The following is a 22,795-nucleotide window of genomic DNA, read 5'->3' as shown; positions in this document are numbered from 1 at the left end:
CGGACAACGGCAAGACGATTGTGAAAAAAGCCCAACATTTGACTGAATCTCGCTCTTGGAACATCGTTGATTTCTGCTCGGATATCATCTGGATCTCCGGAGTGCGGACAAGCGCTGTCACAGGCCCGTGTTGCGATTTTATTGTTGAAGGCAGGGTGAGGGTGGGTGGGTTTCAGTGATTGCTGCTAACGTTAGCTGCTAACTGCAAAGCCAAAAGAGCTAGCACAGGCTAGTTAGCGTTAGCTTAACGGTGAAGATCAGCAGGGAGGGGGATTGAGGAAGACTGTTCCGGCCAGGCCGCTTCAGCTTGGGGGAATGTGAGCCAGAGGTGCACAGGGGGGTTTGCTCGCTTCGTCCCGAACGTCCTTACGCCAAACGACTAGGATGGGACAGCAGGTAGGCCGCGTCGGTGAGGGCACATCGACCGCACTCCAGCCACCACAGCCTCACGCGTCCCAACCACACCAAGGGAAGGGGATTCGGGGGAGCGGCGCCGGGAGGAGACCCCGTGAACCCGGCAGTAGCACCGGGACACCACCGGGCAGGACTGCTGCAGTCAATGTGCCAGATCCAGCCATCAATATATTCACACAGCATTCAGGTAATTGGACATAAAGGTTCTTAACAAATGTCTGGATAATGATGAAGTTGTATCATTTGTTTTAATGCTTTACTGCTGATGAGCGACTGCTAGCTCATCCTATGCTAGTTTGACAACGACGCGTGAGCGGAAATAACTCTGCCAACTAACTGTGGTTTATTATTTCTTACCCAGTTTACTCTTTAGTGTGTGTTTCAATTTTGCATTTATTATATTTTATTTTTAACACACTCATGCTGCTGTGAACTTTAGTACAGATACAGATCATATACAGAAACAGACTTGCCTCTGTGATATTAGGTGATGTTATCAGATAATCTTATTAATCTCACTTTCGGATTTATTCAGTGTCTTGTGTTTTAATGCTTGCACCACAGAGGGGCACATTCGTTTGTGTTGGATGAGCACAAATATATTTTTGTATAATATGACATAACAAAAATATAATCACACCAAAACAGTTTAATGAACACATCATACTGAATGTTACAATGATAATGTGCATTAATGGTAAATGCTCAGTCATATGTAGTAGAATAGTAGTAGTAGTGTTTCTGACTTAATGTTTTTGAATGCACCACACGTCAGGTACTGTAGTACTACATTAAATGGTATTCTCCACCAGCCTTTACTCATGTGTTAGTTTTGTTTATTGTATGTGTACAGACATGAGGCCATTTATGTACTAAATAGATAATACACTTGCACATACTCTGTTAAACATATATAATATATTGCAATTAGGTGTCAGGGGTAGGAAACTACATACAGTGAAATATTGCGATATTATGCGCGGAAATATTATATCGCCTTTGAGACTCCCAAGTATCGATTTTCTTAGCATAAAAATATCAATTGGCGTTTCAGTCCACTAGATGGTGCCAAGTGCTCACTCTCACTTGGGCTGATTATATCGCAATATATGATTTCGCGAATATATTTACTATATCGCAATAATGTGATAATATAGTATTACGGTGTCTCTGGCGATTCCCACGCCTAATTGCGATATTTTAGTTGAAGTTGCTTGCTGCGTGTTATTTACCGACATAGAGACAGTTTATTTAAAAATAAAAATAAAAAATGTGAATAGTCTGTCTTCTGAGGTCTGCCTAAAGGGTTAGAGCTGCAGGTTACCTGCTTAAGTTTCCCTCCAAGGCCTGTTTGTGCAATACTTGGTTTGGTAAACAGTGATTTTTTTTTTTTTTGCCTCCGGAGGTTGAGCAACAATTCCACTCCATTAAGTCACAGTGGCAGCCACCACAAGCTCACATTACGATACCAAGTGGTTTTCACATGCTTACTTACATCCTCTGTCTGATCCTCTTTCCTGCTACAACACACTCAATCAGCAGATTGCTTAGTTCGATCCAGTGGGAAATCGGCAGTATAGTATATGAATTATTTAGCTCACCTTCTGTCATTGTATTATTCATTGCACTCACGTCGGAAGTTTAAATCTACCCAAGCTTGTGTATTGAATCTGGTGTTAGTGTGGTGAAGAACGGATAGACGAGACAGAGATGGTGGAAATTACCCCCACCATCAAATAATTCCTGCCTTTGTGCTTTAGCTATACATTGATATTATTTGCAAATGTGAGTCACGGCGAGCGATGCAGATCTCCATTATCTCTCTGCCTCGAGCTGTGGAGAAGTAACTCTGTCATGCTCTTCCTCTTTCCTCCCAACAATTTCTCCTGAGGCACTGTTTGTAGAGGCTGATCTGGGCATATAAATCATGAAGATGACTAAATGTAATATTGTTATTATTATAATGATTTTTGGATTGAATTTCCTGAAGTTTAACTTGATTGTTCTCTTTGAGTGTAAATTAGAAGTTGCATTTTGTTTGATGCCTGTCTACGTGTGTTTAGCTCCGTTTCTCACTCGAATCCATCCTCCAGTGGATGATTACTTCAAACTACTTGCACGGTTTGTCTAGTTTTCTGCAGATGTCATAGAACCAGCTTCTTCATAACATTGCAGAGAGCATGGGGCAAATGAAAGTAGCAAGCTTTTGAGCATAGAAAGCTGAAAAGTAAATCAGACAGACAGACGGACCTACAAAGTGCAGCTCCATTCACTGTCGGCACTGTTCTGTTCTGTTGATGGCAGGGCAGGAATGGCCTTTTTATAGCTGCCAGGATGCAGTCACATAGCCACTCTGCAAAAAGATTTCTACTCTTCAAAACACGTAATAATAGAACAAAGACTCTTAAGTGAGGAAGCTTGAGACTATGCACTCAGTCTAACACTGACTATCAAAGTGCCTTTTTTCTGGCAGTCTATTATATCTGTTGTGACAATCATGCAGCACAATGTTATTTGCCTTTATCTGTACATTTTTTGACTTGGCTCTTTAAAGAGGTTGTATTGGTTTAGTTGGGAAGGTTGAGATGGTTTTGTCATGTGCATAGGGATTTTATTGGACAAAGGATGTTGAAGATGGAGCTGCATGTGCTGGAGGATAATAGGAAGACCACAGATCAGATGAGGATCGTGGATGTTGTGTAGGAGGACTTGAGGACAGTTGGTGTAACAGAAGAGGACACAAGGGACAAGATGGAGGCAGATGATCTGCTGTGGCGACCCTTAAAGGGAGAAGCCGGAAGAAGAAGAATTGATTGTCAGGGATTTTGTGTTTATTGAGAGTAAAACAAAATATGTCTGAATCTGTTATTTGTCAATAACTCGTTAAAACTCAGAGAAATGGCAGTGAAGTTGGTCATGATTGTGTAATAATCATGTAACGGCAGTCAATTTTTGTAATGAGTGATGAAATCAAGTCCTCCAAATTTCCGTTGTTCAGAGTTCTCTCTGCAGCTGCAGTGCAGATTGAATTGATAATGATGACCAGATTTGCTTTGTGTCACTTTGACAACAACATCATGTGAATGACCAGTTAAGATAAAAAATGATTGATCCCATTCAGGGAAGTTGAAGTGTTGCACTTCCTTCTTCTGCTGTAACAGATGCATAGTATTGCTGTGAGTCAGTCAGTGGGTTGAGGTGTTGTTGGGTGTGATTTTGTTTTCATAGGTTATGATTTAAAAAAACCAAAGCACTCCCAGTAAAAGCAATTAGCTAGCAATTTATTGAAGAGGGTTTATTAATATAACCACTTCATAGCAGACGAGCATAATAACATGCTAAATAACGACAATTAATGATCCATGCTGTTCAGCTGAACTTGGTTAAGCAGCATGTATTTATTACAATTCTTATTTGCACTGTCAGCTTCAGACTGTATTTTCTTTTAATACCATGTGACTGATTGTTAAATAAATTGTGAAGGAGCAAGGACAAGTGATGGAAAATTTAATGAAAGACAACATATAGTCAAGAAACTTTTAATTACCTTCAGCATGTAATTAAAAACCATGTCTTTTGAAGTCATTCTGGTGTGTTGATGGTTTGCTACCTGACTTTTCCAGCAAGTGTCACTGAGATTTATTATGTTCTCACTACACTTTCTGTCAGTAAACCTAAAACCACCGAGTCATTTCAGGGAACAGACATTGCTGGAGGGCACTGGTGTAAATTGGTTCTTGTCATTCTCCTCCCCCTCCTTCATCTCTCTCTCTTTTTTTTAACTTCTATAGCTTCCTGTTTGGGGATTTTCTTTCTTTAGATTAGTCACTTCCTGTCCTCTGCTCAGGTGTGCAGCAGTTTTCCTCATCTTTGAACAGCACCCCCACCAGACAGGCAAGCCAGTGGGAAAACACAGTTAAACAAATTTAGACAGGGTGCAGACTGCTAATTCAAGAGGAGTCATCCTAACAGCCACCTGTATTGGTTGAAGTCCAGTATTGGCAAATCAATTGCTTCAGCATATTAATGTTTCAGTAGTTCCGAGATTTCCATTTCTGCAGTGCTTTCATTTATTATCGAATCTGCAGAGAGGTGAATCCTATGTTATTGAATTGACACGGAGGGATGAATCTCTGGAGAAAATGTTCCCTTTAATGGACTTTCCACTGCACCGTTTCAGTGCACTTTATTACTATTCAGGATTTGTCACTTAAACGGGTCCTATCACCGACGGCGTGAAAAAATGACTGATAATACCTCTGAATGTTCTTTTGTAAAAGAAAACAACAAAGCAATTGCCTTATCTACTTTTACCCTGAACAGACCATAGAAATCGTGGCAGATGTATTTTTGTACATCAATCCTGTGAATATAGAGCCAGCTGGACCCAAAGAGCAGCACTGTTAAAGGTGCCTAGAGGAGAGAAGAGGTGCCTAGATCCTGGATCCAAGGTCCTAAGCTGGTTTGCATCATGGGTGAAATTAGATTACAGACAAATCCACTTTTCTATGGACTCTTGTTTACTAAAAGCCAAGCCACTCAGCAGCCACTGCAATATGAGGAGGACACGAAGAGGCTGTGGGTGGGATTTTAATAGACTTAAAGAAAGGTATTTGCATGGAGTGAAGAAGATTTGTTCATTAAATAAAAATAGTTTGTCCTTTTAACAGCCATTAGCCACTAGGAGGAGCCATGGCCACATCTGCTCTGGGTGAAATTGACCAGAAATGAGGTCAAAATTGTTGAGTCTGACTGATTCGTTGGTAATAAGTAGATGTGTTTATTATGATTATGGTGTAACATGGTCTCGTGTCTAAACGACTGCATTTACCATTGATGGTCTGTAATGATTTCATGTTTAATCATTTATGTCTCTCTGTGCACACATCCATAACTGTGAAGACCTTGTTCTACAACTGACTGACCACCAAGCCACCTTATCCTCAGCCTGAACCTCTGCTTTAAGTCCCTTTGACCAGCTCTGCCTAATTCCTCTCCTTTGCAATTGACTGTTGTCTCATTCCTCACCCTACATTTGAAAAAAGTGTTAAATCTCCATTGAACACGAGAACCTTCACAATCAAACAAAACACAATACAGAAATGGATTTAAAAAGACTGCATTTAAATTATGCAAGGAATGGATATACACCCCCATAAGCTCAGCTATTCCTTTATTGTTCTTTCCTGCACTCCAGTGTTCTGCTGCTGCGTTGAGCCCTCGCATCTGCCACCAGTGAACCCTTTGCAGGACAAAAACCACAGACCTGGGTTTAACTCCTTGGCCTCAACTCTTGTGCAGCTTATATTTTTAAATAGTGAGGATTGATCTGAACAGTGGGTGACTGGCTGTGTTATATGGTGAAACCATCATTTGCATATGCAGCTCTGTCAAGAGGTATATCTAAAATTGTTGCAGTGAGAGTTTTTTTGCTCTTGATCTAGTAAGAGTGCAGTAGAGAAATCCGAGATATGGTATAGGAAACAGTGTATAGTCCCTGTGCCAAGCCTGTTAAGCATTGGTTTGATTCCAGGACCAGTCCTCTGTTGATGGCATTATCACAACTGCTTATCTTCTGGGTTTCAGGCTGGAGACTTGGCCGCAAGTGCACATTTCACACACACACTTACACATTGCATGCACATGCAGCCACCTACTCTCTCTCTCTCTCTCTCTCTCTCTCTCTCTCTCTCTCTCTCCTTCTGTTCTTCTTATCAGTGAAGTTGTGTTGTGGTGGTACTCCGTGTGAGGATTATTCAGCGTGTTCTACCCCCTCAGTGTAATAACCCACAGCTGACCAGTTGGTCAGATACCCTTAATCTGGGCACCCTGTGGTGCTGCTGTACTCAAATTTGCCATGTGATTATTCTGAAAAGAGAAAGAAGTTTGTAGGATTCCTGGTTACATTTCAGTCTCTGTTTATTATATTCAAAAAGCAATAGCTCTGCCACTCTGCTACTTCACTCAGTAATATTATTACATCGTTAATCCAGTTTGAATTTGTGAGACTATTTGTTCCACCCCATTTCTACTGGTTAAACAATCCATTTAATCCTGGGTTTAAACTAGTGCGAATGTATTTAATCAGCATTCACTCCTGGGTCAAATTACTTTGCAGTGCATGGGGCTTTTTTTATTGGCTTTGGCTCGAACTGGCATCAGTAGGAACACAAGACATGATTGAACATGCTGATTTCTTCTTTGTATCTAACATCATGTCCGCAATGTCGCAACACATGTTATGTAATGTTGGACTAAAAAAACCAAAACACCACCGGACAGATCAACCACTGGAATGGTGTTAATCGCCCTTTTTTGCGGTTTCATCCAGGTTTAAAAATTCCGGTGACACCTGCTAATTTTACAGTGAAAGAGGCTGTAGATGAGTAAAGAAACCATATACGTCTTTTGCATCATGTAGGCTCTACACTGAAAATACTTGCTCCACTGGACTGGTTTCACAGTCCGGTCACTCCCAGCTGTTTGACTAATGTCTGGGTCATACTCGGCACTTTGTATTGTATTGAATATGTACTGCTTTGGATTTCTGCATGCGTGACCACGCCCACGATTCCACGGTTCCCTTCATACTTAAACAAAGGTTGGCGTCAGTCTTGGGTTTCACACACGGGTTCTCGATCTAATATTCCATTCCCTGTAGTAGAAATGTCTCACCAGAAAAGGGCGCATGATGAAATCTACGTCACTGTGCACACGTGGGACTGTTGACGAGAACAAAATTGTGTTTTTAAAATCGGACGTTAGAAAACATGTTGACTGTCATGCATGTTTGTGTGCGTGTGCACGCGTGCGAGTGCTAGAGAGTGAGTTAATGTCTGAGTGTTGTGGATCAAACAGCGGAGGATGAGTAGGCAGTCTCTAATCTATCCTGAGGACCGATTGCATTCATGTATGCTCAGGAATGTGGCCACATGTGTCCTCAAACCACCCCGAGTGTGTTTTCTGTGGTCAGATCTGAGGACACATACAGTATGAATTCACACCTACACTTAGTGCACTTTGCCCATCATCAGATCATTGAGGACAAATGTTTGAACGGGGTCTAAGAGCACAGTCAATTTGAAAATTTCCCCTTTTGCCTCCAGTGTCTGGTCCTTAAACTGGGATACTGTAAATCAGCTCTTCATGCGGATTAGCTCCTCAGACATCAATATCAAAAGGTTTCTAGTGTTAACCCTTATTAGACAGAAGGCTTTGGAGAGATTTGCTGTGGTGATGAACACACCTCTATACCTGTGGGGTGGTAGCCACATAAACATCCACCTCAGCCTGACATTACATCATCCACATACATCACAACTAGGGGTGGTGTCATGGTGTCATTGAGACACCATGACACAATATTATCATTATATAATAAAGATATACTCAGTATTTGCGCAATCATATAGCGATATCGTCACACAACACTCTTAGTGAGAGTGTGCACTTGGCATCATCTGGTAGACTTTAAACATCAATTGATTTTTTTATAATGGTAATCCATATTAAGTTGAATGTTTATTTGTAACATCAGTTGTTGTTAGTGCTCAAAAATATCATTCACTAATAGCACTCTACCAAACTGCTGAGATAGACTGAATGACTTGAAATATAATAGCGCTATTGAAATATTTTAGTTACTTAGCTTCTCAGGCCATATTTGGCCTATGTGTGAAACAGACAAATGCAATGTGGCTGACGAAGAGTTACTTTCCGGTCATCATATGCCACTAATCCTTTCAGCTGTCACATAAAGAACCACTTAGCTTTTTTTGCCAGCACACCTTGAGAGAAGCACTTAGAGCCCATTATTAACCCATAACAGTCTCTGAGAGGGGCAGGGCAAGGTGAGCTCTGGGTTAGAGCTTCATTCTTCTCCATTCCAGGACGATCCACTGGTGCTAAGCTCCAGACTGTTGTTTGTCCACTCCCTAATTGGCATATTTCCATGTAGACAGCAGATACGATGGGCTGTATGGACAAACCTGAATAGAGAACATTAACAGGCGTTCCCAAAGGTCTGCATGCGTGTGTAATTACTTACTCAGAGGGGTTTGCGACACCAGGATTTGTGAAAAGCTGGGATCTGCCTGTGTGGACTTGTGTGAACTGTGATTACAAGTGCATACATATGTTTGCTTTCCTGTTGTAGTCATTTGGGAACTGGTGAACTCCACTTTATCTGCTGAGATTCAGACTAAGATCAGTAAAAAAAAAAGAAGAGCTGTGTTTCTAGGTTTTAAGTCCTCAGATCAAGGGAGTTTACAGTGTAACACACACACACGCACACACACACACACACTTGTGATCCGACATTAATGACACTATTGTCCTTTGTCCAGGCCTCTTGAACAACAACTGACTCATGTCTCTCCCCTCAGTCTTAGATTCCCAATGGACTGCTGCTGAAATTGTGGTTGGATTGCTTACAAATCAAGTTAGTCACATGTCAGGGACACGCAGCTCAACTACATTTCTGCAGCTACAGTTAAAGTGTAGATGTGTTTACACTCTCGGTTAATTTTGATGTAATCATTGAAATTGGTCTAAAATGAAATGGGGGGGAAAATGATCCCTCAGTCAAAGAAGTGTGAAGAAGTTCAGTTGGGAATCTAAACTTATTGCATTTAAAATATATCTTGCTCTACATTTAGGTATTGTGGCGTCTGTAGTGTATTCATATTCATTTCTGCACGATTAACATGTCTGTCTTACGTGTTCCTCTTTTCCTCTGCCTGTATCCTGTACAGTACCAAACATATGTTCCTTATATGTATACTAAGTAGAGCAGCATCTTATAATTGTTTTCTTATCAAATTTATCTTTAGATAATTTTCTTCTGTCTACTGTGTTTGCTTTATTGAAGGAGAATCATGGAATAATATTTGGCTCATATGCTCTTAAGTTTTCCTCAGTAATTTGAAGAGTAAGGGTGTCATGTAGAGATTTAAAGCCACCTGACTAAGTGATTTGGATCTAATTTGCTAAAACCGACTTTGACTTCAGGCCATGAATTTTCCTAAAAGCGACGGCAGAAAGAGCGGTGTTGAAATGATTTACGCTGAGGCTCAGTATGATTCATAGAATATGGGAAGACTACATCTTGGTACTTCAGACAGGATCTGATCTGGCCTGTCCTCTTGCTTATGTAATGTTTTGTATCATTGTGTCATTTTTTTTAGTTTGGACTTCCTGCAGGCAGTCAGCCATCTTTCTCAGCACCATCATCACTATGTGTGCTGTTATTTCTGGATGTCATGTTGCTATGTTTTGTTCTCCAGCAGCTAAAAATATACCCTTACCTCGCTGGCCATGGGCTTCAGATAGTGACTGCATTGTTTTTGGTTATGGTGCGCAAGTGACGTTATTGTTGTTTAATACATGGATACAAGGTGCTCGGTCAGTGATGTGAAGGTTTTACAGGCACACACAGAGACACAGACAGCTGCAGGGTAAGCAGCAGGGTGTAGGGACAGCTCAAGAATGTCACCATTGATGATGTGTGTGTATGTGTGTGTGTGTGCATCATGTGATGTGTCACCTCTGTCTCAGCTGTCTTAGGGGGGGAGCAGGCTTGGCATGAAGCCCCTCCAACTTGCAAATACCCACTCTGCTTAGGTCTGCTTAGCTTAACAAAAAGCTGCAGTTTCTTCTCAGCGCACATGTGCTGCACTTGACAACACACACGCACACACATGTTAAGGCACACGGACGGGCACACGACATACCTCAGGCTGGCCAACTGCTCCTTCAATCAAATGTTTCAGCACATGAGGTTTGAGCTTGGCCAAGAAAAAAGGCATCTTCATGTTGGTCGGATTTTAGAACGTTTTTAAAGTGACTAAATCAATATGATCAACTTGATTGAACTGGCTTCTGTAATGAAAAACATTTTTTATAATTTGGCTGCTTCATATGAGCCTTGGGATGCACTGGGTTGTTTTTTTTGTTTTTTTTCACATTATGATAACTGCAATTAAGATTATTCGAATTGAGACCGCTGACAAATGTGTATTGCATAATATAACGTTCCATTTCCCTAAAAGCCTTGCTCTATTCGCTTTTAGAAGATAGATAGCCATGTATGTAAGAGGAGCAGCTCTGACAGTTGGCTCAGCCTTGGTATGGCAGTTGCGGTCATACACACACACACACACACACACACACACACACACACACACACACACACACACACACACACACACACACACACACACACACACACACACACACACACACACACACACACACACAGGTGGGGGTCAATAGGATCTCTCCTCCCCCTGGGGAACAAGAGCAGCCATCTGCTGCTGGTCACAGTGCTGCTACAAGACCCACACACACTCCTCCACAGCACACATGCACACGTCACATTCAGCTCAACTTTCTGCCATACCATACACGCTGCCCTACCCCCAACCTATGTCTGCATCTACATACCCCCTCCCAACCACCAGGCCTATCTCGCTCCCTCTCTCTCTCTCTCTGCCATGTTTTGCCATCCCTTCCAGTGCGTTAAACCACAGCGAGCATCAGTCATGTGTGTCTGTGCTCTCCAGCTGGACCTTGGAAATCTTGACTCTTCAGGGCCACATCAAAGCTAAGAGGGAGTTGCCAGCAGGAGACGGCTAGTCACTACTGTAACTTCAGATGTTTAGGTGGTTTTATTCAAAGACAGCGTGGGTAAATACATTGTCTGGGGGGGTCGTTCTCCGATCTCCTCTCATAGGGACTCCACTGTGAAGATGTCTTGGAATATTAGCCTGCTTCTGCTCCTTGTTCTTTAAGAGGAGAATGTCCACTCGTGCTTTTCAGTCTCCACTCTTGTAAGTCTACATAAACACAGTGAGGCTCTTGAGCGGAGAAAACCCTGGTAGCACTGGTAGCTGACCAAATCAGAGCAGACGATGTACTGGGAGCTGTGGCTGAGCCAGGTCACGGCCAGTGCCGCACTACAGTGCATGCTGGTCCAGAACAAAGGTGAGCAAAGCTGTGTGTGTGTGTGCAGATGTTGTGGCATAGAGGACAGAATAGATATTAAAGAGCTGCTGGCAATGTGCTTAAGTTTGTAGATCACACAGCTGGGAAAATATCTCCACTGTCATGTGTCTGTGTGGCATGTGCCTGCCACATGGTGTAGACCAACAGTGGAACATGTTTGATTCCTGCCAACTTTGAAATATTACAGCTATGGTACAATTGTCACTCAATTATTTGAATTTGTATGTATGCCAGCCTAAAGTGATCTCAGGATAAATGAAGAATTTGTTTAACCCCAGAAAGCCATGCCATTATCTCAGAAGCTTACAGTGATAATTACTCTAACAGACTCGTGATAAACATGTTGACTTGCCTCCAGCACAAGTTTGTTGTTTTAGGTTCTCATGTTAAAAACCAATGTGAATCCAATGCACATGTTTTATCTTTGGGTATTTCAGGTTGGCTCCACTGCTGCTAGATTACTACATTAAGACATACTATACCTCTAAATTATGATTTGATACTATTTGTTTTCATACCGAATACTGTCCTCTTTTGTAATAACCGCTATGAAATGAAACGCAGAGCTCTCTGATGCCTCAATATCTGCATTACATATTGTTTTCATTTGATGTGATTTGGAATTGCATTGCATTGTTTTGCAGAGAAGACAATATGTGTGCAAACCTGCTCTGTTCTTCTCCATCTTTATTGAAACCTGACCTCACTGGCAATAAACAACTCTGGTCTGATATTGAAGAGAATTGCTGCAGGGAAAAAGAAATTGTTGTCAAAGAGTTTCTTCTTTAAAATAGTTTGGGGTTTTAGATATTTGCATGTCACAAGAGCAGAATTGGCAAACTGAGCCCTTTTCTTGTCCTCATCAAAGCCTTTTGTTGTCTGTTTGTGTTTAACATTTCACTTCACACACAAGTGACATATTCTTCCCCTTGATCTAAGATTTAAACATTTAGTATGTAATATTTTGAACATGCGTTATTCAAAGTCTTATGTGGTGCCAGACCACCTCTGTTTATATGAATCAGTTACAATTGAATCATTAAACTACATCCTCTCATCTCACTTTTTATAAAGGGTTAATTAAAAGTAAGGCTGAACAATTAATCAGTTTCAAATCAATGTCAATCATGAAATTTTTCACAGTATTGCGATATGAGTCGCGATATCCGAGGGAATGGTGATTTTTTTTTTTGCTCATTTTCATTTGAAAAGCACATTTTAAACTGTCTGATATTTGTGCAGATCTGTAAGAAACAAAGATGTTCTCTTCAGTCTGTAGAGTATGATGTGTATAGGTATATACAATAATGAATTTAAAATGATATTTTGACACACTTTTTGGCTTTAACAAATAACGTGCCTCCTGCGATTTGAAAATTGCAGCAGGCTGTATTTCAATATCATTTTTTGATTAATTGTTCAGCCCTAATTACAAAGGTTGACATTCTGTGTTAAACAAAATGTAAAAACATACATGTTAAAAACAAATGATACATTTAAGCTCTTGTCCTTGCTTTAGAATATAGCAGTATATATTATATGGTGAATCTAATTAAATCAAATTGTAGTACCTTGTCAGAATCATCGCAGTACTTTGTTTTCCCCAGATCATTCACTCCTAATTGAGTTGCAGTTTAGTTTGAGATGACTTTATTACTTCATAATATTTATGTAATAGTAGCTTTTCTGTTTGAAAGTATTGTGTACACGTTCTCCATCCTGCCTCCCTCTATTTCACCACCCTCCTCTCCCACTCGTTCACCAGCTGTCCAGGCATGCAGTGACTTTGGCAGCAGCTGTTGAGTACATGAAGTACATATTGGCTCCTGCGTGTATGAACACATAATTGTGCGTCTGTTGGTGTGTATTTTGCAGCTATGGCAATCACTGTGTTCTGTGTAGGGAGGGAAGAGTTCCTATCTCAGTGGTGTTGAAGCTCCTCCCTCTCGTTTCCCTGTATATACACACATACCAAAGCACTCTCACCTCAGATCTTGCATAGCTCCGAACTACACACACTACATCTGTGTGTGCAGTCAGTGATAACAGTGCTCTTTGCCTAGTAGACCGGTTAAAGTGATGCTTTTGAGGTGCCTGCAGGCGAACAGCAGTTTCGAAGAAGAATGGAACGCTCTTAGCAGCTGTCAGCATCGCCGCACGGGGGTCACGCAAGGGAATAATCATGGAGAGACAGGTAGACGACCTGTGAAAAGGACTCGTACGTTAATGAGAATCTAAATTGTCAAAAGGGTGCTGTTCGTCAATTTGATACTTGCCGATTCACTTTGACCTGTGTGAATGCTTGTTTACACGTCTAATGCGTTTATCGTCCTTCTTCCTGACCATTTTTCGTCCTCTTGTTTTTCCAGAAGCTCTTCACCGGCCATTCGGCCTGGACTCTGCGGCGCTGACGGAGGCAGTGCGCTGGAGCTCCAAAGAGAACCTGCTCGGAGCGGCCGAGAGCGACCCGAACCTCTTCGTTGCACTTTATGACTTCGTCGCCAGCGGAGACAACACACTCAGCATAACCAAAGGTAAAACAGAAATGTGATCTAAAATATGCAAAGACAAAAATGATTGACCACATATCTTGATTGGGTAACACTTTATAATAAGTACACACTATTAGCATTAGTTAAGCATTAATAAATATTGAATTCATCATTCATAATGCATGAATACTCATTAGTATGTAGTTTATAAACACAGTTATGAATGTTTTACTCATGTGCTGAAGTGTTGGCATGTACTGAACGACTGCTGGACACACACAGAGAGGTGAGAGAGCAGTCCTTTGTAAGTCGATCAAAGAGCTCAAAGAGGTGGATTCTGATTGGCTGCTGGAGTACAGCAGCTATTTGGACACTGTTCCTCAGCTGGGATGAGTAAAACATTTGTAACTGTGTTTATAAACTACATACTAATGCATTATAAATGATGAATTTAATATTGATTCATGCTTAACTAATCCTAATAGTGTGTACTTATTATAAAGTGTTACCCTTGATTAATGAATTTACCTTTCAGCTTCTCCATGGCAACAAATTCTGATTCCGCACAAATAGACTTTGTCACATCTGTCATGTCGTATGATGAGACAAGACAGGAAAGACCTGCCTCACAGTCTCATCCCTAACGGTTGGCAATGACGTTACTCAGGGAGAGATTGTTCCATGTTTCACGCCTTCTCGATCGACACTGTTGACACCTGTAGCAACAGGGAACAGTGATTCCCGTATGTGAGTCATCAGTCATATCCTCAGGGCATGGTCAATGATTGACATGTCAGCAGCTCCTTAAACATTTTTTTGTGTAGTTAAGTGTAGTTATACCATAGGAATGTTGTGTGTCACTAGAACATACCATACTGTTATTTCAGGTTCTTGTGAAATGCGTAGACATCGGCAGTATTCATTTTTTTGTTCTCCACCCACCAGAACACTTAAAACCCCTCTTTAAACATTAGTTTCATTATTTTACATCACCCTTCACTGTGAAATAGCTAAACCTTTTCACAATTTCCTTCATCTTTAGTCCTCCTACTCACTTTTTCGAACATTGTGTCTTAAGTTAAGTCATCAAGCTCTTCCCCTGAGTAATGAGCTTAAAATATCCTCATATTATCCAGAGACAGCCACACTCATGTCCCCCACTGGTCCAAAGCATTAAACGTGGCAGTTTGTTAATTATCCATCCATTTTAAGGATTTATGGCAGCTGCTTGGGGTGGAAATGATGTTTAGACCCTGACTCATGGAGTGAATCTAAGATTCCTGTCCACATGTGTGCTCCCAGGCTCCACTGCTCTTTTCCAATCTGACCAAGTCTTTTCTGTGACACATGGAAACACCCCAACGTGCCCCTGATACCTCCTTAATATGGAATTTATTCAACTGTAATAATAACAGGTGGATGGATGTGTGCAGCAGGATGAGGCAGATCACGTACAGGGATTAGGCACATTCTCATCTGGGGCTAATCATTGTCTCTCCTCTCCATGCCAGGCCAAACCAGGCTAGGCTTGGCCAGACCATAGCCCTGCTTCAAGCACACATGGCTCCCAGTGTTAGAGAGGGAGGCAGTCAGTGTTTCCACTCCCACAAAACCTAAAGGCACAGAGGACAGACACAGTGGAGACTGGTGAATTTGTCGGGCTGGATGTGGATAACCGTCTCTGTTTAATGTAGCTCTATGGATTCCTGGCAAAGTGTGTGGAGTTCTATGAGCTCAACCTGCAGGTCTAGTTAGTGGTGATGTGTTTGTGGGTAAGGAGGACTGTATCTATAGAAGTTAAATGTTATATTTACTGTAATGTCTAAGGTCTAAAATCTTTATAGCTGCCTTTTCTTACAGTTTTAAGACTGATATTGACCTGTGGCCACGCCCTGATTGACTTCAATCCTGCCATTTCAGAGTGACATAGCAGTGGTGTCAATGCGGGAGGCTTCTTTTGCAAAGTTGCTGCAATGTGTGGCAAACAGATTGAACCATGCTTAGTCTCTGGAGCAGTGCTACATCATCTGGCAAGGTTTTTACCTTCGTCAAATAAATTCATGCAGCTGCACTGCCAGTGATTTACCTTGTAATGCAAAGTAAATCACTGTCAAAATCTACTTTTAGTTCATACACAGGAAAATGGTAATGGCAGTGTCGAGGTTAGACACTGCAGAGATCCCTCACCCTGCAAACTGAACTTTATCACTCCCAGGTTACCACTACCCTCTGTCTCTTCCGCCCTTTTCCCTTTTGCCAATCTTCCGTCCTGACTGATTGCTCTTCCATTCACTGTTGTTTGTTGTTCTGATGGATTGTTCCCGCCTCCCGTCTCCAACACATCAGCCTCTCCCTACCCTCATTTCTCCCACACTGACGTCAGAGACCGAAAGATCAGACCATGTCCTGACATGCCAGGTTTTCTGCAAGCCTTTTATGACAGACAGGCGGCTCTAACCCTGTCGTTGTTCCATAGCTTTGGCTGTATTTTCAACAAAAGGCACGTCACATCCATGACTATTCTCTCTTCTGTGAGATCTGACATTAAGGCATAATGACAGACATAATGGGCATCGTGGTATGTTCTAAGCATTATGTGAAACTTCAAAATCTAAATAATGTTATCAGAATCAGATGTTTCTAAACCCTCCAATGGGGGATTTTGGTAGTAGCCAGGCTGGGATCATAGCCACTGGGACATTCCGCTACCATTTTATCCAATCTTACAAATTTCCCCCTCCTGTGTCCAGGTGAGAAGCTGCGTGTGCTTGGCTACAACCAGAATAGGGAATGGAGTGAAGTGCGCTCGAAGAACGGCCAGGGCTGGGTGCCCTCCAACTACATCACACCAGTCAACAGTCTGGAGAAGCACAGCTGGTACCATGGGCCTGTTTCTCGTAGCGCTGCAGAGTACCTGCTCTCTTCCCTTATCAATGGAAGTTTTCTGGTCCGGGAAAGCGAGAGCAGCCCCGGACAGCTGTCCATTTCTCTGCGGTATGAAGGGAGGGTCTACCACTATCGGATTAATACAGCCTCTGATGGAAAGGTAGAGCCACCAACAGTTGCTACATGATCATATTGTTTTACGACTGCAGTTGGTGTATGGACTAAACAGGGTTCCTCTTTTCTTCCGTCTTTGTTCCTCCTCCCTCTGTCCCCTCAGGTCTATGTTACATCCGAGAGCCGTTTTGCCACCCTCGCTGAGCTGGTCCACCACCACTCCACAGTAGCAGATGGCCTGGTCACCACATTGCACTACCCAGCACCCAAATGTAACAAGCCCACAGTGTATGGTGTGTCTCCCATCCATGACAAGTGGGAAATGGAGCGCACAGACATCACCATGAAGCACAAGCTGGGAGGGGGGCAGTACGGAGAGGTGTACGTGGGAGTGTGGAAAAAGTACAACCTCACAGTGGCTGTCAAAACGCTTAAGGTTAGTAGATATTTGAAGTTATCTTTTACTATCTTTAACTTCACTGTGGAAATTGAAGATACAATAATATCCTGTTTTGGTGGGTATTTTCACTGCACCTTTGAAGTTTTAAATAATAGGGCATGGGCAAAATAATGGATATATATTGCCATCTGCAGGTGCACTTTGGCATTGCACGTGGTGATCACTATTAATAATCAATGCTACTTTTTTCTCTGACTCTTACAGCGTCTTTCTCTTTGTAAAATGTTTTAATTGTGTGTCTTTGCCTTTCTACAATAACAGGAAGACACCATGGAAATCGAAGAATTTCTAAAAGAGGCTGCGGTTATGAAGGAGGTCAAACATCCAAACCTTGTTCAGCTATTAGGTCAGTTGTTTATTTTAAACATAAATTGTAAATTATATGCTGCCTAACTTCAATCAATTGTGGCCTCCTGACATTGTGTTATTGCTGTCTTTGAAAAACACGTTCAAATGTTGCATCGTTTCCATCTATGGTCTCTGTAGGTGTGTGTACCTTGGAGCCTCCTTTTTATATTGTGACAGAGTACATGCCGCATGGTAACCTACTGGACTACTTGAGAGAGTGCGATAAAGAGGAGGTGAACGCTGTTGTGTTGCTCTACATGGCAACACAAATCTCTTCTGCCATGGAATACCTGGAAAAAAAGAACTTCATTCACAGGTAAGGGAATAGTCCATCTACACAAGTATGTGTAGATGTTAGAATTTATAGTGTCCAGTTTTGCCCTGTATTGGTCCACACATGTGTAAGACCTGTCTCTTGTTACCTCACCCCTTAGGGATCTTGCTGCAAGGAATTGCCTGGTCGGGGAGAATCATGTTGTGAAGGTTGCAGACTTTGGCTTGAGCAGGTTGATGACTGGTGACACCTACACTGCACATGCTGGGGCCAAGTTCCCCATCAAATGGACTGCACCCGAGAGTCTTGCTTACAACACCTTCTCCATAAAGTCTGATGTGTGGGGTGAGCGATACATGTGCATACAATCATGCTAAGTTTTGCTTCTTAATTTCCACTGAGCTAGCTTTTGATCCACTGACATTTTCTTTTGTACAGCATTTGGGGTCCTGCTGTGGGAAATTGCTACATATGGCATGTCTCCATACCCTGGCATTGATCTGTCCCAGGTCTATGACCTCCTGGAGAAAGGATATCGTATGGAACAGCCTGAGGGATGTCCACCCAAGGTCTATGAACTCATGAGAGCATGTAAGTAGTAGCTGTTTGGCCTACTCGTGGGAAGACATTCATATTTCTGTTTTAAGTTGCATCAATTTGTCAAATATAGTCCAGCACTTCCTCACAGTAATTTCTCTCCAACAGGCTGGCAGTGGAGCCCATTAGACCGACCTTCATTTGCAGAAATCCACCAAGCATTTGAAACGATGTTCCATGACTCCAGTATCTCTGAAGGTATGATAACACCCATAGCTTGTTCTCAGTTCATTTAGTTTGATTGCTATTGTTATGAAAAGCTCAAAACTTTCTCTTGTTTAGCTCCTAAAGCTGCTTCTCTTCTCAGGCTGAACATGTAAAGTGGATTTGGGTCACAGTACTGACACTTTAAAGTAAATTGAAAAGTTATTTTAAGAATACAAAATAGAGAGATTTCCACAATGTTCAACAAAAGTACATTCTTATTTACTTACTTAACTTTGGTTAATGTGTTCAGCAAATGTAAAGTAGATCTCAACTGAGTGATTCCTTCTTTTTGCATTACAGAGGTGGCAGAGGAGCTTTGTAAGACGGCCTCCTCTGGTCACTTTGGACCACTGCACTCCTTCAGTCAGGACATGCCCCTGCTGCCTTCCAAATCTCGCACACTCCACAAGCACACGGAAAACAAGGAAAACATAGAGGGCGGACTGGATGGGCGCACTGACCATGGCACACACAGCCACTCAGGTACAGCCAGGCTTCCCGGCCTCACTACCAACCAGTCACGTGCATCACATTATGAGTCTGCAGGTATTCAAAAGAAAGCCAAGTCAGACAATGATCTGCAGCGTCGCCAAGTCCGCCGCCTGAGGAGAAGAGCGATGATATTCCTTCCCAAGTGACCTCCAGTCAACTGATGGCGGTTCTTCAAGCACAGCCTCAACGAGCCCCTACAAATTATTTGATTTCCATGGTTGAAGTTTTGAGTAATTCACCCTTAAAATTAAAGTGCCCGTGTCCTTGTCCTTCAGCACCAATTAAAACATTTGAAAAACAATAGTGCAAAACCTAAAGTATGAACAAATGGTAACAATTTATATTAAGGAAAACATATTCACTAATAACTAGGCGCTTACTAACATATATAAGTAGCATACTAGCCCTTTATAAGAATTTTTTAAGCATGTATTAGCACCTTATTCTACATAAACTTTTTCTACCCCTCGTACAACATGAATTAAGATTTTTCCAAAATAAGGCTTTAATACGTGCTTTATGTTTACTATTAAAGGGCTAGTACGCTACTTGTATAGATCTTGGTAAGCACCTTGTTAATGGTGAATATGTGTTCCTTAATATAAAGTGTTACCGATCAAATCCCCAAAGAACATATTTAGCTGATCAAAGAGTCAACGATCTGTCATTCAACTCTGCTTTCAGTCATTTCATTCATGATATGTTGTGTTAACATTAGTAATCATTTATTTATTGTACTCTCCTGTGTTAATATTTACTAACCCTAATATTAAATTCCAATTGTATTGTCCCGTTTGTCTTTTTGTGTTTAACTTATTACATATTTATTTGTTTGGTGTTGAAAATAAACGTTTGTATGTTTGTTTGTTTGTTTGTTTGGTTTTAAAGGCTTTTTGGGATTTGTATATTTATGTTAAGACCCTGTCCTTTGTCTTGGTCAATTTATGTTAATTTTGCCCATTTATTTATTGATTATCAATAAAACAACCACAATAATGAAGTAAAGGAGATTCATGCATAACATTTCACAAGGCTTACAACACTGACATTGTCATGAGACAAATAAACCGTTTCTCCGTCAGTGAGTCCATGAGTGAAGGATAATGGTGCTACAGAAATGTATTCTGAATACATGAATTTGTTTATGCACATTTGTTTTTAAATGTATATATTGGATGATGGGAAATGTAGTATAAGATATTCAAAGTTTATTGACTTGCGTTCCTCTGTAATAACCATTATATAATATGACAAGTTTATCCTCAATTCATTATCTGTTTGGTAAAATTCATCAAACCAGCTTCAGTCTTGTAATAATCAATTTTCTTTGAGCTAAGTTAAATAGCAGGGTCGCTGATATTAGGGATTAGGCAGTTTATGTTTGGTTCGTGTTATCATGAGTTCCCAGAGGTATATTCATCCTCCCATCCTTTTCAAGAGCAACTTAAACGTAAATCATTAAATGCAGAACCTCCTATTCCCTTTACTTAATGCTTTTTCCTCGCTCTTAAATCCCTAAGGAGGAAAGAGCAGCTTTTCCAGAGAAAGAGAATAGTCCATCGTATTACAACAATATACTGCTGTGTAAGAGAGCCACAGGAAACTGTATCCACCTTTTTTTTTAATATAAGATGTTAAGCAACAGTGATGAGTGTGTCCTCGTTGTGTTCAGCTTAGCTTCTTTTTATTGTTTTAATCTGTTTCTCTCTTCTCTTGCCAGGCTGGGCCTCATTGCTGGGAGGTGATGGACGATCAGGTGGCTCCCCAGCTTTGCCCAGAAAACAGCAGCCACGAGATAAATCTCCTGGCAGCCTTTTAGAGGATACACAGGATATGGGCACGTTTACAAGAGACCGCAAGACTAGCTTCTTTAGCTCCTTCATAAAAAAGAAATCTTCCTCCTCTTCTTCGTCATCCCAGCTCCAACAGAGCCTTCCGACACCACCCAAGAGGAGTAGTTCTTTCCGGGAGATGGAAACACAGCCTCACAAGAAATATGAACCCACTGCTGATTTCACTGCTCCTCCTCCTTTGCCTCAGTCAGACAGTTTAGGAGGCTTTTCTGCCTCTCCTTCCCACTCCCAAGGGGAACCCACCCAGACTCAGTCAAGGTGCTGCGGGGCGGCTTTCGGACAGAAACCCTCAAGCGGAGGCCTTAGTTCACAGGTGACGAGCGGTAGCAGTTGGGGAGGGTTGGCTGGCTTTTTTACCCCTCGACTCATCAAAAAGACCCTGGGGCTACGGACAGGAAAGACATCCTCTTCAGATGAGGGTGGAAGTATAGTTGGAGGGCCCAAACCCTTCCCTAGGTCCAATTCTACCTCCTCTATGTCATCTGGACTGCCAGACCTGGAGCGCATGGCTCTAACTTTACCCAGGAACCGCAGTGCAAAAACCCCTCTGGAGAGAACTGCCTCCACAACTTCCCAGCCAGAGAATGGGGCAGCACGGCCCTCAGAATCTCTGCTGAGGAGGATGGATGAGGGGACGGCACAAATCAGGGAAAGGCCCAAAGCCAAGCTACTACCCCGGGGAGCTGCTGTAGGGATGAGGGCACCAGGAGTTGGGGGGGAGGTTGGGGAATCAGACACTCTCTCCCGGGTCAAGGAGGGTAAAGAGGAGAGTGGGGGAGCACTGGAAAGGCAACAGAGTTGGTCATCTCCCTTAAAGAGCTCTACTTCTTGCACTTCCTCAGCTGCACCAGGTGCACCAACCCACAACCACAAAGTTCCAGTCCTAATCTCCCCCACGCTGAAGCACAGCCCAGCTGACGTGCACTTAGTCGGGCTAGACTCTCAGGGGAATCGCTTCAAACTGCTGTCTGAGCACCAAGCAGACCGGGACAGGCCGCGTCTTGTAAAACCCAAGTGTGCTCCTCCACCGCCTCCCACTCTGCGCGGCCTGCAACACTCCTACAGCGGTGACGGAGAGGAGCAGTTAGGAGGCGCACCTGTGGAAGTGAATGGAGACACATTAAAAGGTCACAGGTCAAGGCGAACGTCAGGCGGAGCAGCGACGGGCAGACCGTCTGTGCCACCACCACAAGTGCCTCCTGCAACTTCTTCTGCCATCACTAACACAACGCCAACCAAAATGGCCAACGGAGCCACCACCACTGCCTCGCACGCGGCACAGTCAGCCGGTTCCAAAGTGGCACTGCGACTAACCAGGCAGCAGGCAGAGAGGGTTCCCCTGGAGCGGGTCAGCCGTGAGGCTCTGCTGGAGTGCCTGAGCAGCGTCCTCCATGCCAGCTCCGAAAGCCCATCCAGCAGCCAGGTGCTGGACGCTGGCCATCAGCTGCTAGACTACTGCTCAGGTTACGTGGACTGCATCCCACAAATGAGGAACAAGTTTGCCTTTCGAGAGGCAGTGGGGAAGCTAGAGCTCAGCCTGCAGGAACTAAGGGCTTCGTCTTCAGGGGGAGGACTAAGCAGTGTGGGGCCCAACACTGTACTGGACAACCTGCACAGCTGTATTAAAGAGATTAGTGATGTAGTGCAGAGGTAG

General features: G+C 42.5%; 1 protein-coding gene across 3 annotated transcripts; it reads left to right on the top strand.

Moving 5' to 3' along the window:
* Positions 1–384: 384 nt before the first annotated feature.
* abl2 (c-abl oncogene 2, non-receptor tyrosine kinase) lies at positions 385–22,795 on the top strand (the record flags this gene model as incomplete). Of its 3 annotated transcripts, none has more annotated exons than XM_083887869.1 (11): positions 385–601; positions 13,788–13,952; positions 16,661–16,956; positions 17,074–17,346; positions 17,632–17,716; positions 17,857–18,034; positions 18,153–18,337; positions 18,431–18,583; positions 18,698–18,787; positions 19,097–19,279; positions 21,009–22,795. In XM_083887869.1, 11 exons carry the CDS (start codon positions 385–387, stop codon positions 22,793–22,795), a joined length of 3,612 nt encoding a protein of 1,203 aa, XP_083743995.1. The 3 variants fall into 3 exon arrangements, with proteins under 3 accessions (XP_083743995.1, XP_083743994.1, XP_083743996.1); XM_083887868.1 differs by having other exon boundaries at positions 19,097–19,318; XM_083887870.1 differs by lacking the exon at positions 385–601 and adding an exon at positions 13,498–13,612.

Source organism: Microchirus variegatus (assembly GCF_963457635.1).
Source record: "Microchirus variegatus genome assembly, chromosome: 4".
Taxonomy (NCBI): Eukaryota; Metazoa; Chordata; class Actinopteri; order Pleuronectiformes; family Soleidae; genus Microchirus; species Microchirus variegatus.
This window is presented reverse-complemented; position numbering and strand designations above follow the sequence as displayed.